This window comes from Teleopsis dalmanni, chromosome 2 (genome assembly GCF_002237135.1).
Source record: "Teleopsis dalmanni isolate 2A chromosome 2, ASM223713v2, whole genome shotgun sequence".
Lineage (NCBI taxonomy): Eukaryota > Metazoa > Arthropoda > Insecta > Diptera > Diopsidae > Teleopsis > Teleopsis dalmanni.
In genome coordinates this window covers 94,263,274-94,279,121 of record NC_051847.1, presented here as the reverse complement: position 1 = coordinate 94,279,121, position 15,848 = coordinate 94,263,274, and the positions used below count along the sequence as shown (strand labels likewise).

At 31.0% G+C, this 15,848-nt stretch overlaps 1 protein-coding gene across 1 annotated transcript; it reads right to left on the bottom strand.

Annotated features, from left to right (window-relative positions):
• Nucleotides 1-2,388: 2,388 nt before the first annotated feature.
• Nucleotides 2,389-4,014, bottom strand: LOC119681491 (protein arginine N-methyltransferase 8-like). The gene is made up of 4 exons (XM_038094701.1): nucleotides 3,927-4,014; nucleotides 3,640-3,864; nucleotides 3,353-3,576; nucleotides 2,389-3,058 (listed from the first exon to the last, which is right to left on the bottom strand). Exons 1-4 carry the CDS (start codon nucleotides 3,927-3,929, stop codon nucleotides 2,437-2,439), a joined length of 1,074 nt encoding a protein of 357 aa, XP_037950629.1. The 5' UTR covers nucleotides 3,930-4,014; the 3' UTR covers nucleotides 2,389-2,436.
• Between the last annotated feature and the right edge of the window lie 11,834 nt (nucleotides 4,015-15,848).

Below are 15,848 nucleotides of genomic sequence, written 5' to 3'. Positions count from 1 at the left end.
AATACTTTTCAAAAGCGAAGTAGATGAACTACTTTTTGCGTGAATTGTTTTTAATTTTCCAGATTGCACGTCAAGCATCACACGCAATTTTTTCACTTTTCAATGTATGATTAATTAAAATTTTTAATAAAAATACGAATGATAGCACATATATTTTTAGATATTCTCAAATATTTTAAAATTTTTTACTAGCAAATACTAGGTTTGTTGGTCCCATTAAATTGCGCTAAGTACGGTTGTGGTTAAAAAATAACATATACTTTATAAAGTATGTAGGCAGGTGGATATTATCAGATTGGGTATAAACTAAATAAAATAAAAAACTTTTAAAAATTTAAGATAATTATTCAGATACTGTTCTGTTTAGATCTTATAATAGCTGTATTCTGTCATTTCAGATGGAAGCTAAAATCAACAAGTTCCATACCAAAGCCTCTTGTTGATATGTATTGTTGATACATTATATTATGTTTTCAACTAATATGTTTTGAGATATCACAGGTTTGATTAATTATAAAAATATATAAATATATAAATGTACAAATGTAGAAATAATTGGAGTTTTTGATAAAATTTCCGAGTAATATTCTGAATAAAAGCGATTTGGTACCATTTAAGTTGTGGTCTCTTAGATGATCAGCGACTTTATAACTCCTCCCATATAGCAACACACTTGTGTTGTTTATTTGTAGTGACAAAATATAGGTTATTTAGAAAATGATGCTAAGTTGGGAGAGCAAATCTTAAATAGCACAGTATATTAAAGAATATTTATTAGCATTAGTATCATACCAAGTACATCTCTATCAGGCTTAACGTTCCGGATAACGACAATCTAGTTTAAAGGCCCACTTCCAATTCCGATCATAGTTTAGTTAGAGGCTAACTAAAACAAAACACATTTATTTTTCCTTTTTTAATTAAATATTTAAATTAGATGTAATATAATCGAATTGTGTTCAATTAGTTATAATACCCAATAGGTCCGTCAAATTGAAGAATATTGAGGCAATGCTCAGCACTGACATCGAACACAACACATATCGATAGAAAAAAATTAAAAATAAAGTTAAAAGTATCTTTAAAATCATATAAATTTGATTTATAATGAATACTCCCAACATTAATGCTAGTATAGGCTGCTTTGAAAATTATGAAAACTGGCTTTGATCTAGCGGATAGATTAAAAAACTACATTAAGCGTTAAGGTGCATTAATAAGTTCGTTCATATAAGTAGTAGAAAATCAAATATGCCAAAATTTTTCTAGCAACACTACAGTATTAAAGGTGATTTAATTTATATTGTATTAATTGCGAAAGGAAGCTCGTGTTTATGGTCGCAGTGTGGCAAGGAAGTGTGATTGAGGTTGGATACTTATGGAAATGATGTCATTAAAATGATAATTCAATGCAGTTCTATTGACATGCCATGCCATAGATGATGAGGTTTTTCTCTAGGTTTTTAGAACGACCGTCTTCTAATGTTTCTTGTTGAATCTTTTTCTTGAAGCTTAAATCCCTTTTTGGTACAACGAGAGCTAAATACGTAAAGGTGCGTGATCATGGGTAAGTTTGCATAGTACTAACATAGAAGTCACAAGGTATTCGTTATACTTCGTACAAGACCATGCATTTTCTGAAATACTTATAATTGGCTTGTTGCATTACTTGTAACAATCAAGTAAAGGTCCTTCTAAAGAGATACGTCTACTTGAGATTAGTATCACCCGAAACTTGTATGACTGTCAAGAACAATATTACTTGATAAGAAAAGTGGTTGTTTTTTCTTTTATTACTAAACTTTTTTTCGTCGGAATACCATGAAACAACCAGTGACTGCTCTCCCTCAGTCATCCGGATCAGCAATTTGATGTCACTAGATCATCATATCGAGTGTCTTTAAATTATATGTTCTTTGGTCCCACCATTGAAAATTCGGATCTTCCCTAATGTAGTTTTTATCTGCAGCTAACAAATCAACCTAATTTTTAACTCATAGTCAACGCGCACGGGATCATAGATCTTTCAAAGAATGGTGACCTCTCAAATCCTCATCCCTAATTCTTACTGATCGCTGTTGGTTATTATCTAAGCTTTTACTCAATACATCGGTTATAAATTGATACGATAGCCTAAAATTTTTAATACAAATACAAAACCATTTTTGATTATAAATTAAAAATTTATTTCTGTTAAAATTTCAATTGATATTTGAAATTAATTTTAATTTTACACGGAAAGTTACACTTTCCTTGGCAGGGCATGAGTTTAACACTTGGTACTTGTAATCTCTATTAAACCTCTCTATTAAAAACAATAGTCTTTTTTAAATAAAAAATAGTAATTTCTTCATAAATCACGTTAAAAATCAAATGTATTTATTCTGGATATCACTTTTTAATTTTTTAAAGAAAATAATGGAGATTCGTATCATTTTAATCCATATTGTAAGAGTTTATTTCATGAATTTGAGAAATCTCTCCTTCAAAATCGACCTTAATGCCAAAATATAAAGCAGTTTTTTTTGTTTGTAAATACTTCATTTCAAAAATCCCAGTGATTTCTTCGTCTTCCTTAACTGTTATAAAATCATCTAAGTAAAAAACACATTGTTTCCAATGTGTGTCGTCTGTCCAAGGTGAAGTGCTAAACTTAATTGGAGAAAAGCACTTACTAAACTCTATGTCAAAATAAGTAACAAAAGCGTGAACATAGTCATTACGCTGTACTTTCAATTGAAATTTTGAAGCAAATTCTAAATCGGACTTTTGTATTTTATAGAGATCCACTTCTTTTATTAGGCATGAGTTTGTAACTAAATGATTTGCATAGACAATAGAAATAGACGGCTCCTTGATTACGGCCTTACGCACACAACTCATATCAAAATCATATACCTTATTCCACCAATTAATCTTAAAAGCTTTGCTATTAAAAGCCTCAATTGCGGTTATATACAGCCTTCCAATATCTGGAAAAATGAGACCATGGGGCTTCAACCACTTATCACGTGCATACAATACTTTATCCAATATAGACAGATGAAATAAGTTGTAGCTAAAAAAAAATATGTTTAATATAAGTTTTAATCAACTATCATTTTGTTATTTATATGCATATAAGTAATATTGCAAATTATTTGCACGTAAGTAGAACTATTCACTACACGTTCTTTATATACAAGGATATTTAATGCAACACTACAGCACTTCTCATTAAATATCATAAACTATAAGTATACTTATATTCTGTATTGGTCAGATGTAGTATTTGTAATGTTTTTAGATATTAATAAAAAAAAAACTTGAACATTCACACACTTTGTTTTTGCTTTCTACGAGTTTGTCTTACCTAAACCATTCTGAAATAATTATATCAACTTTTTCCACACCCAGCTCAATTTCTTCAATTTCACCTTGGATTAAATCAATATGAAAAGACATTTCATTATCTTCAAACACTTTTTTTGTCAACTCTAGTATGTTGGAGTTATCAATTGCAATAACCCTTGCGGCGCCTGCTTTAATTGCAAACATCGATAATATTCCAGTTCCACAACCAACATCCAAAACAACCTAAGAATCCAAGTGACAAATGGTTAAAAATTTTTATATACGCTATTAGTTTTATAAGATGACCTTATTCTTGAAAAGTTGCTTGTTGTTATACATAGCCGTACGAAATGCGACAATTTGAGCTCTATCCTTAAGTTTCTCTTCATGAGTTCCATAGTATGCAAACATATCAGTATAAAAATCCTGAGACGTCATGTCTTCTAATCTAATACGAGATTTCTTTTTAGCCTCGTTGTCGCAATCAGCAGCAGTAGCAATGCCATTTCCAGTTTGCATGGGATTATCACTCTATAGGCACAAATATATAAGTACATTATACCATATATTGTTTCAAACTATTAATTCCTTACCATCTTCAAATCAATAAATTAGCACGAATATTCACGATTGTTGAATCATATAAAAATTACTTTATTAATTTGATAGTTAATGTCTACAGGAATAATATATATTTTCGATAATTATCAAAAATAATCGGTTATGGTATATAATGTAAATTACGATGGCATTTAAAAAATGTTGCTTAGACTGTCAATCTAAATAAAAAATTCTGAATGATTGTATAAATGCATGTAAATTTTGCAGAAGACTGGTTAATGGACTACTACAAAATATCAGTTTAGATCAGGGTGACTTACCCAACTAACATAGTTTTCCACCATGTGCAGTATATCGTAAGAGAACTTTTTTTTCATCGGAATGCCATGGTTAAATGACTGGTCTCCGTTAGTCATCCGGATCAGCAGTTATCGAATGTCTTCAAATTATATGTTCTTTGGTCCCACCATTGAAAATTCGGATGTTCTCTATTGCAGTTTTTATCAGCAGCTACCAAATCAATCAATTTTTTAACTCATAATAAACGCGCACGGGATCATAGATCTTTCAAAGAATGGTAACCTCTCAAATCCTCCTAATGCTTACTGATCACTGTTGGTTATTATCCAAGCTTTTACTCAATACATCGGTTATAAATTGTTACGATAGCCTAAAATTTTTAATACAAATGCTATGTGAATAATAAATAATTAGTAGAAACTCGCAGCTTAAAGGAAAGAAATATTATCGCGTGCCAATAGGAATATAAGTCGAATTTCTGTTTTAAATATGAATCCATTTTGATGTTAGGGAAAGTCTCTTTTTTCAAACCAAATATTTAAGTTTTTCTTTCTTATGTTGTTTTTTTGTGTAAATGCCAGTCGCTGGCAAACGGTATTCAAACGATAGTGCACTGCTTTAAAAAAGCTGGATTTGGTCAACTTTTTATATGGAACGAACAGGAGGACATTCCTTTAATTTTCTTGAATAGCATTGATGAAGACTGTGAATTGATGTAAAAGTAAAGTAAAAGCAAAGTAAATACAATAACTTCCAACTTCCACTTTTAACGATTATATAGATCTCGACAATGAAATTTGTACATTAAGCTTTGATACAGATGACGATAATATTGATCATTATAGTTCTTCTCATTGTAGTGGATCCGATTCTAAGCGTAACGGAAAGTACTGATGAGGGCTCTGGGGATGAAATTGTTCATCATTCTTCCAAGAATGAAGTAGAAGAGTCATTCAAAATTCTGAATTTTTATTTGCAAACGAATTTTTTTTTTTTTTTTTTTTTATTATAAATTGTTTTATTATATATGGTATTAAATAACAATAAATAAAACAAAACAAGACATAAAGCAACTAGTTATTAGATAACTAACAAGCAATTTAAATTTAAACAGATTAGGCGATTCCACGCAATAATAAATTAATTGTACTACATTTCAATGATTTAAGCCCAAAGATCGCACGGCTTTTGGCGCTTTAGACGGCGTATTGGCTCAGTTGTCGCTAGTAAATGCGCCTCAGCATTTATGTGACAACTAAGTCTATCTTGGTGTGATTTGGCTTTGGTATGAATTTCTTCCTGTACTGTTGACACTCCGAGGTCACGATGTAAGTCAGAATTTCTCACGTACCATGGTGCGTTTGTTACACTCCGTAGCATGAAATTTTGGAATCTTTGAATGATGGAAATTTGTGTTTTGCTTGCGCAACCCCATAGCTGTATTCCATATGTCCAGATTGGCTGGAGCATTTGTTTGTATAATACAAGTTTATTGAAAAGCGATAGTTTTGATTTTTTACCGATTAACCATTTCAACGATTTGAATTTAAGATCTAATTCACTTCTTTTCTTTTTTATGTGCTCGCTCCATCTTAGTTTAGCGTCCAAAGTCATACCCAAGTATTTCGCAGTATTCGCGTGAGGGATTTGTGCTGCATCGATATAAACAGGTATATAACTAACGCTTCGATTTTTGAAATTTACATGCACTGATTTTTCTTTATTAAAATTGATTTTCCATTTCCTTGTCCAAGCAATTATACTGTCCATACTATTTTGCAAACTATTAGCTGCTATTTCAGCGCTTTCTCCAACTGCAAGGACTGCAGTATCATCAGCAAAAGTTGCTGTGAACGTCGTTGCACTCGTTGGCAAGTCGTGTGTATAAATAAGATATAAGAGAGGACCCAAGATACTACCTTGCGGAACTCCAGCGTTAATTTTATGCAATTTGCTATAGTCATCACCGTGCTTTACTCGAAAGTAACGATCAGATAAGTAAGAGGAGATTACGTCATAATACTCCGTTGGGAGAATATTTCTACTTTGGTAAGCAATCCGGAGTGCCAGACTTTATCGAAAGCCTGCGAGACATCTAAAAACACAGCTGAGCAGATTTTTTTTTCCTCAAGAGCTTTTTCTATTACATTGGTAATCCTATGGACTTGATCTATAGTGGAGTGATTGCACCTAAAACCAAACTGATGTAAAGGTATTATGTTTTGACTTTCAATCAGAGAAAGGATTCTTTTCAGTAAGACTTTTTCAAATATTTTTGAAAGTACAGGCAGAAGTGCTATTGGTCTGTAACCACTTACGTCATTAATATCCTTTCCTGGCTTATGTACCATGATAATTTTAGATACTTTCCACAGGGAAAGTAGTTTTTTTATTTTATTTCAAAAATAAAAAAACACAAAAAAATTCTATAACCCGAAGTCTCCATAAGTCGAACCTTTTCTTTGTCAAATGGTACTTCGAGTTATGGAAGTTTGACTGTATCTGATATTGTTAAATTATTATATATATATCACTTTCAATATTTTCCTTTTGTTTTTCATTTCTAAATAATATTTTATTTGTCGTTTATTAAGCAATTTCAATCTTAGCTTCCTCTCTTGAGATTCTGTTTATCGTTTCTCCTGCTTCAAACGTGTCGGTATAATTCTGTTTATAATTCGATGCAATTATTTTCACCATTACCTTCAGTGTATAGTAGACACATGTCAGATATTTTAATTGTAAATAATGTTGGACCATAAAATATGCATTTCAGTAGCAAGAATAACAAGCATAAGAATTTTATCAGTGCATAAAAATTGTTTAAATAAATTTCATTTTAACCATCACAATTTCGTTGTGCTGATGTGAAATATTCTTCAAAAATATGTGAACTCATACGAGTATGTACGTGTGGTTGGCATGCATACGAGTATTTGAAAAAATTGATACTATTGGCAGATCGTATATATACGAGTATATGTGGCTTTAAACAGGAGCATTATATCCTCTTTCAGTTATGCAAATAGCAATTTTGCAACAGTCCTTTTGCACATTTATGCAAAAATACATGCAGTTTTCGCGCCGGTATGCGTTTCGGTTGCAGCGAGCACAAAACTTCTGATGGAATGTGGCAAATTTGAGGTTTGGCATTAATAAGTGCATATTTATTTACTACTACGTTACGAGCATAAACTTCATATGCACAATGCAAGTATGCACACAAGCTGCACTCTTACGGTAGCAATATTTTATTTGGCATGTTTAAAATATTTTTTATCTTCAGTATTTCAGTATTTTTAGAATATTTTACGTATGCAAAATGTACTGTTGCAACATAAAGTATTTCACTTGCTTCTTATTGTGCAATGTGTTGGCATAAATATTTTGCACATTTATTTCTATCATTTGAAATATTACAATTTTATTTTACTATTGATGTTGGGGGTTCATTCTGTTTTATCTGAGTATATTCTGCTTTGTAAAAGCATGAAATAAAAATTGTTTGCATTTAGGATATTTGTGAATCATAGAGCCACGAAAATCGATTGCAATTATAAATCCAGTTCATTACAATGTATGATTAGCACTAAATATTTCAGAGTACCGAAATATTCTCTATTATAGATTTTTAAACTACATCTAAAGGTTTAAGTACCACTTTTCAAAGTTCAATGAAATTATATTTACCTAATTATTTGAGAGCTTAAGAGTATATATGCTGAGTATGACTTATATGTAATAAAATAAAACCTGAAACTAGTTTTTAGAAAATAAGATAAAGTGAAAGGTTCCTTATGAACTTTTTCGATATAGTTACGAGGGTCACTATTTATAATTTCAGCCTAATAATGAAAAAATATTAACTTGTTTAAAATTCGTTTATTGTTTCTCGAAGTAATCTCCAGTATTATTAATACATTTTTGCATGCGTTCGATTCATTTGTCAAAGCATTTTTTCCAATCTTCTTCACACACTGCCAAAATATGGTTTTTAAATGCAATAACGGCTTCCTCCGCCGATAAAAATATTGAGCGATGTCCCCGCAATTTATTCTTGGTGTTCGGAAACAAGAAAAAGTCATTGGGTACCAAATCAGGACTGTACCAAATCAGACCCATCAATTCGATGTGCCATTTTTTGTATGTTCAAATAGTCAGTTGTTAGACGAACTGGTTGAGCACTCGCATTGCCTTGATGGAGATTGATCCGACGGGGCTTGTTTATTTTCCGTATTTCACTGAATATTTCCGGTAAACAAATGGTTGTATAAAACCATTTTCGGAATTTGCCGTTTTACGTTCCTGTAATTTTATTCGTGTAGTTGCCAAAAAACAAGCAACCATTTGTTTTTCAGTGCTTCGAGCGCGAACAACTTTTATTGGATTTGGTTCATTTTGAAACACTCATACAGTCCACTCTTGTTTACGTTTCGGCTCATATCCATATATCCATGATTTGTCAACTGTTATAATCTCATCATCATCATTGTAGTTCTTGAGATGAAGTATCCAACGAGAAAAAACCTTTCTCACTGTTAAATGATAGTGTAATATATTATATATGTTGATGGAAGTAATACCTAGGGTTCGTTCATTCTTACAGTATGTAGCATAACGATCTTACATTACTTGTACAGTTTTTGCATAGCAATATTGTTTTTTGGTACAACAACTGATTTTGGACGACCTTCAGGAATTTTGTCAGTGAGCGAACTAGGATCACGATTAAAATCATTGTGTCAGTGTTTCACAGTGGCAAAAAGATGGAGCTTCATCGCCAAATGTGTAAGTAAGTGGATCGATGCACTATTGTCTTGATAATCCTCATCGAAAGTTGTAATAAATGATTGCATGAAAATTTTCTCATGTTAATTCCATTTTTTTGTGAACACTCAATTTACAAGTCACTGTAAATAACACAAATAACGCTCTTTTGAAAAACAGTCTGAGGTAGGCTTTTTTATAATTTCAAATTTTCGTATGGAAACGTCAGATGACAACAGACAGTGTTGCCAAGACTCAAAATATAAATAGTGACTCTCGTATATTGCTTAAATGGAAGCCTTAAATAATGAATTAGAGTGATATATTAGTGAACAAATCAAATAGTATGAACACAGTGCATTCAATATGCAGATCTAAAAATTATTTTAAACATAAAATAAACTTAATTTAAATTTTACTTTCAAAAGGGAATTATGATGAACTAAACCATGTTTCTCAATAGAATCTATTATTCGGGAGGTATTTTGAACAGTAGTGAATCACAACAACTAAATTTTATTATTTATTAATTAATTAAATTTTTGGCAGATTCATATTATTCCTACATAATTTCTATGAAAAATAGAAATAGTAGGAATAGCTATATGGTCAGCCAAAAATTCAATTAATTAAAGTAATATAAAAGAATTTTTGTTGTTATAGTTTACTACTTTTCGAAACCTCTTAATTAAAAAATAACAAAATTTTGTTGTAATTCAGTTCAAAATACCAAATATAATTTAATTTGTTTATAATATAACCACAAGTAAACATAAATGTGTGGTTGTCTATTACCCGTTTTTCATTCTATCTAATTAGTGGTTGTTGAGTGACTGTGATGACAAAAGAGCAAGTTTATAGTTATCTGCGAAGTACGCGAGATTCTGAATGTCTTAAATTTCCACGACCACCACAAATCCTTAACTACAATAAGGTGATAATATGACAATAATGTAAGTTTTAAAATAATATTTTTATAAAAAACTAGGTTAAAAGTATGATATTCACTATTGCACTGAAGATATTTCATTCACAATTATGTCCTCAGAGCTTAGAAAGTATTTTTTAGGTCAAAAATACTGTACAATATCAAGTCATATCAAAAACATCAAGTCAGATAGTGGAAATGAATTCAAGTAGCACAATATGGTGCATGCATACATTTTTTCTGATTTTTTTGATAAATTAATTTTCACATGATTTTCAATGGAAATTAACTTTTAGTTATTCAAAATATTGATCATCGGATTCTACACATTTTGCTTGCTTTTCAGGTAATATATGAATACCATGGCCAAAGAACTGCTTGTCTTTTACGGCAAACCACATTTGTAGAGCCATTTTCCAACTTTTTCAAAATTTTCTGAAAAGCTACCCTGTGAGTGCGCACCTCATTACTGTAAAGATGCTGTCAGGTCTAGGAACTAAGGCGGTTGCGGAAGGTGTCATTCACTGGTTTTGCTGCCAGAGCGGGCCGTACTTTGGATAGCCATGGCTAAGATCACTTTTTGCTGAAATATGGAAGATATCCATACTAAAAGTTGAATTAGTTAGTTAGTTTTGTCTTATGGAAAACAATCCATTCGCTTATTCACTCCAATGTGAAAATAAGGGGAAACGTAATAATCAATTGCTTTTTGGTTGTTTGACCTAAACATTGGAAAAATCTTATCTCAGCTGATACAAACATTGAGCAATTACATTGTATTTGTTTGCGTGTGTACTATTTAGTGATTGAATTTAATTAGTGCTGTTTGTATTTTTATGCTGTTTTGTTTTGTGTGTACTTTGTAATAGCTAATAACTTTTTCTGTGTTTGCCACGACAACTTAACCAGCTGAAGTACTTTTCTGAAGTTGTTTTTGTTGTACATGTGTTTGTTATTTTCAAATTCTCTTACAAGCCCCCAGCAAAAGAATGTGAGAAAAAGCCTCTTATGTTCTAAATCGAATAGTTTTTTTTTTTTGTTTCTGTGTGTTTACTTGAACACAAGTGAAAGAAATTTTCCTTTCCAAGAATTTTAAGTTTGTAGTGTAAGGTGGGATTAATACTAGGGGTGTTCATAATTTCTAACAAGAAACTGCATTTATAGCTTATGCTCAATTGTGCAATGAAAACAGAAGCTCAAAAATGAATGTGTTGGTGCATTACATAGCATGAATATTGCTCAAACAGTATGATTTTTGGAAAATAATTTAATAATTCATAACACAATACATTACACCCTTCTTTTTAACAATTTAAAGTGTTTATAATAGTTTACATTTATTGTTTTTTATACACATATAAATATACTTTTAAACATTTTACAATGTTGTGAATAAAGTTTACTATGAGTTCGTTATACAAAATTTTTACTTAGTAAAGGAGATAGGATACTATATAAACAATATGTCGCAGATAAATAAAACAAATTCATTTAGCGTTATTCTTATTAATGTCAGGATGATGATTTATTATTAAGTTTATTACTTCAGTAAGTTAATTGACTATATCTTACAAAATATAGTTATGCAAAATAACTCACAAAAAGCAACTGCATTTTATGAAAGCTTATGCTCTATTAAATTTACGTCATATCAATTAAGAAGAGGAGTTATACACTTCATTCTAGCATGCTAACAATATTCAACTTAGCCTACTTTAAAGTTAGCAAAAGTTAAATTATCAGTTAACAGCACCTAATTAGAGAAGAATATATAAAAACAATCAAAACACAATATAAAGTTGTAAATTGTAAACAATTTACAATTGTTATAAGAAACGTTTGTAATTTTTAATGTGAATAAATCTTTAGGAAAATATTTTAAGTAGGCTGTAAATGATAGTCTTGTAATTAGACCACGTACCATACGTAACATAAGTAAGGGGTATGGAGGAGTATTTATAAAGCTACAACTAACTTCATGTTTTTGTTTTTAAACCAAACAAATTAAATAACTGATTCATTGAATGTAAAACAAGACGTTCAAAGTTTTATACTTTTTGCAGTTCCTTATCAAGTGGATTTAATTTAACCTGAAATTGTATCTTACCTTCCGGCGGTGCATGTCAACTGCAATTTCATTTTAACTACTTGTGTTCGTTTGCTTTTATGTCCAGCATTATACTGACATGTTGTACGGAACAGCGTCTATGGGCGTTAAAATAGTTTCCATCCGCAATGGAATACACGCTTTGTTGCAACAAATGCTGCTCCAGTTGCAACTGTCATGAAGTTTTTCCTCTTGTTTCCCTTATATTTAATTCAAATGAAACTTATTCTCTATGTACTTTGCTTTGTATTTCATTTCAATGTCTTTTGTGCAGTTGTTTAGGAATGATAGTTGCTGTAATCATCCATGGGAGTAACAATTAAGTTTCTAAATGTACATTAAGTTGATTGTCTATGAATACCTTTGAGTTTGAAAACAATAAAACCATTATTATGCAATAACTAACAACTACATATACCTTTTTATGTATAAATCCATTTATTAAACTTGAATAAATAAAGCGCATAACTATTATTTTATATTAACAATGTATATTTTATATATACTCCACACAAAATTTTAAATCTTTCAGATTTGTCGGAAATCAATTACATGATGTCTTTTGAGACATTTTCTTTCATTGCTGTCAGCTAATGATGCGATTGTGTTCACTCTCTTATAACATAATCACTTAATCTGTACAAATATAATTCTGACTACTTACAAAATTTTTTTTTTTTTTTGGAATGGTTCACAATGACGTTATTATTAAGTCAGTGTGAATGGTTTCATTCCATATTGACCGATTAGCTTGTAGAATCATTCGCGCAGTATTCGACTGGTATTATTACAGAATTTTTAAGCAAAAAGAAGCGAAAAATTTGAAAAAAAAAATATATTTTCCTTCATATTTTGATTTTTGAACTCATTAGAGTAGTATAACCATTAAGATATCAAATTATAGAATATTTAATTGACTAAGCGAACTAAGAGCGCAAAACAAAGTATATGTCTGCTACTGGTAGAAATGTGCGTCGCTCAGACGTCGATCTATGATTTTTGACTGGCGACTAAACTTTCGAATCTGTTGTTTTCATCTACCTTGGCACCTCCGTAATGAACACCAATGATGTCAGCCTGGAGATCAGACGAAGAATCACTATTGTTAATAGCTGCTACTATGGGCTCAGCATGCAACTGAAATAAATAGAGCTCTCTCTCGACAAACAAAACTTATACTCTATAGGTCGGTTATTTTTTATGTGCTTCTGTATGACGCAGTAGTATGGACATTATCACAAAATGATAAACAAACACAAGGAGTGTTCGAGAGAAAAGTTCTTCGTAAGATATTTGGTCCTTTATGAGGTGGCGATGACTAGCTTTATCACAACATTGATATAATTCAGTGAATTAATATCCAGTGGCTTCGCTGTCTTGGTCATGTATTGAGAATGGATGAAGATGCTCCAGCGATAAAGGTATTTGAAGCAGTAGTTGGAAGAAGAAGACGTAGAGGTAGACCATGTCTCCGGTGGAGTGATTAAGTTGAGAGAGCACTAAGTGGATTTGATGTACGGTTACGGCTGCGTTATGGCATCACAGGTTGTTATGGCCACAAAAGTAAGTAAGTAAACGAATTTTGAAGACTCGTAATAGTATAGGATAAAAGTTATTCTCACAAACCTTCATGGAGCTATTAAGCATTTGGATTCCTTAAAATACCCTCTGTCTTGGTAAACACTGTATATACAAACGATACCCATACGATTATACTTTTTGGGTCAAGGAATCAATGCAGAAACATTTTGTGTATTACAACTCAAAAGGAAACAGTTTTATTTGCAAACTTAAAATAATATTTCCAATTATAGCATTCTCCTGCCAAGGGTTAACAATGCAGTTTACTTTTCTTTTCCATACAATTGAGTTTCCATAATCTGTGTAAATGTACGCGAAGAGAAATGCATAGGCTCCCATGCGCTTGTACTATACTCGTAAAATGTCTGCATTAAATCTACCGGAAATTAAACAAAGAACCAGCAATTTTCTTTGAACCAAGCAAAATAAGATCGTGAAGTTGAAAAATAAAACCGAAATAAATTGCAGGACGTGGCAAGCTGAAATCTTGATAACCAGCAATTGCAATAAATTCAGACACTCAGCAAATATGAAAATGCCGAGCATGTGCTGCGTTAAGCACAAACTCAATTATTTCAGATATTTGATTTAAAATCCGAACACAAACATTTGTTGAGCGTTTCTGTGTGTATCTTCGGAATGTTAATCCAGTTAATCCAGAACAACTAATTAGGTTGCATACCAATAATTTGCCAAAATTTAGAATTTATCAGAAATATTCTCCAAATGCCAATAGCACAAGCTTAAGGATATCGGTTGTTTTGCTATTAAGCAATATAAATAATTTCTTGAGAAAGCTTATATAAATAATTATCGCTTTTGATTGTTATGAATAATAACAAAGATATTTATAAATCTTTTGTTATTATAAACAAAGAGTATTGAAAATTTAATTTAAATTCAAAATAAGACTGAATTTAAAAACACTGTTCAATTTTATTCTAATATACAACCACAGGATCCAACTAGTGTATTAGTATAGTTTGGTAATCATTTACTTTATAATATTTTCTATTTGAAAATATTTTATCTCACGAATATAGAACTTCGTCTAATGCAAAAAAAAAAAAGAATTTAATGCAGCTGTATCAAAGTGTATTATTAATTATACTATGAGACAAAAATAGTATTTTTTCTTTTTTAAATTTTCAACGGTTTTAGGTTAATTTGGGTATACTAAGTATGAACTTACAACCTGTTTTTTTAATAGACAACTGGACCTCTGAAAATAACTTAAAGCTCAAAAATTGGGGTTTTACAGGATTAATAAATAATTTTTGCTTTGAGAGGTACAAATTTCATGTTTTCAGCGAATAAAAGATAAATGTTTTAGCTCCAAATCAACACAGTATACTATTAATTAAATGGGGAAATACTAACCCAAGTTAATTTAACCGATCATTGGGCTTTTGATTAACTTGAGTACCTTTAAAGCTTTGGTTTTGTTCCATATGTTATGAGAAAACAGCGCTAAATACCTGGCATGCACTTAGATAGATATCTGACATGGAAAACACACATTTTTAACAAAAGAAAATCCCTTGGGATTCAATACAGAAAAATGTTTTGGCTACTGAATAAAAAATTTTCAGTATCTCTAAAAAATAAACATATTTTATATAAAAGTGTGCTAAAATCAGTATGAACCTATGGCATTTAACTATGGGGAAGAGCCTCAATATCCAACATAGAAATTCTTCAAAGATTTCAGTCTAAAACTTTACGAGAAATGGTAAATGCTCCATGGTATATAACTAATATTCAAATCAATCGGGACCTTAGGATAATCCCGGTAAGAGATGAAGTAAAAATAGCTACAAAATACCATGAACGAATAGAAATTCATCCCAACTTCCTTGCTTCGAATTTAATGTCCCCCTCAAAAATTTTTACGAGACTGAAAAGAAAAACGCCGCTTCAGATATTATAATAAAAATCTTAATTTAAAAAGGAAAGAGTAGCTCTCCACAGAGAGAACTACCTTAATTGTGAATTATCATGACTTAAATAGTATTTATTAAAAAATCGTAAAATGTCACCATGTTATGTGACAGAATACATATTGAATTTGAATTAAATAAAAAAAAAACAAATTTGTTATGAGAAGCAACAAGTCTTTCTCCTAGGTACATAGTTCTGCTGCCGCTCAGTTTATGACATTCACAGTGAATGTGCTCAGACATTTCATTATGTAATTCACAAAAGCGGCAGATACTGGTCTCTGAAGGGCTCATTTTGTTGAGATGGTGCCTCAGCCTACAGTGCCCTGTT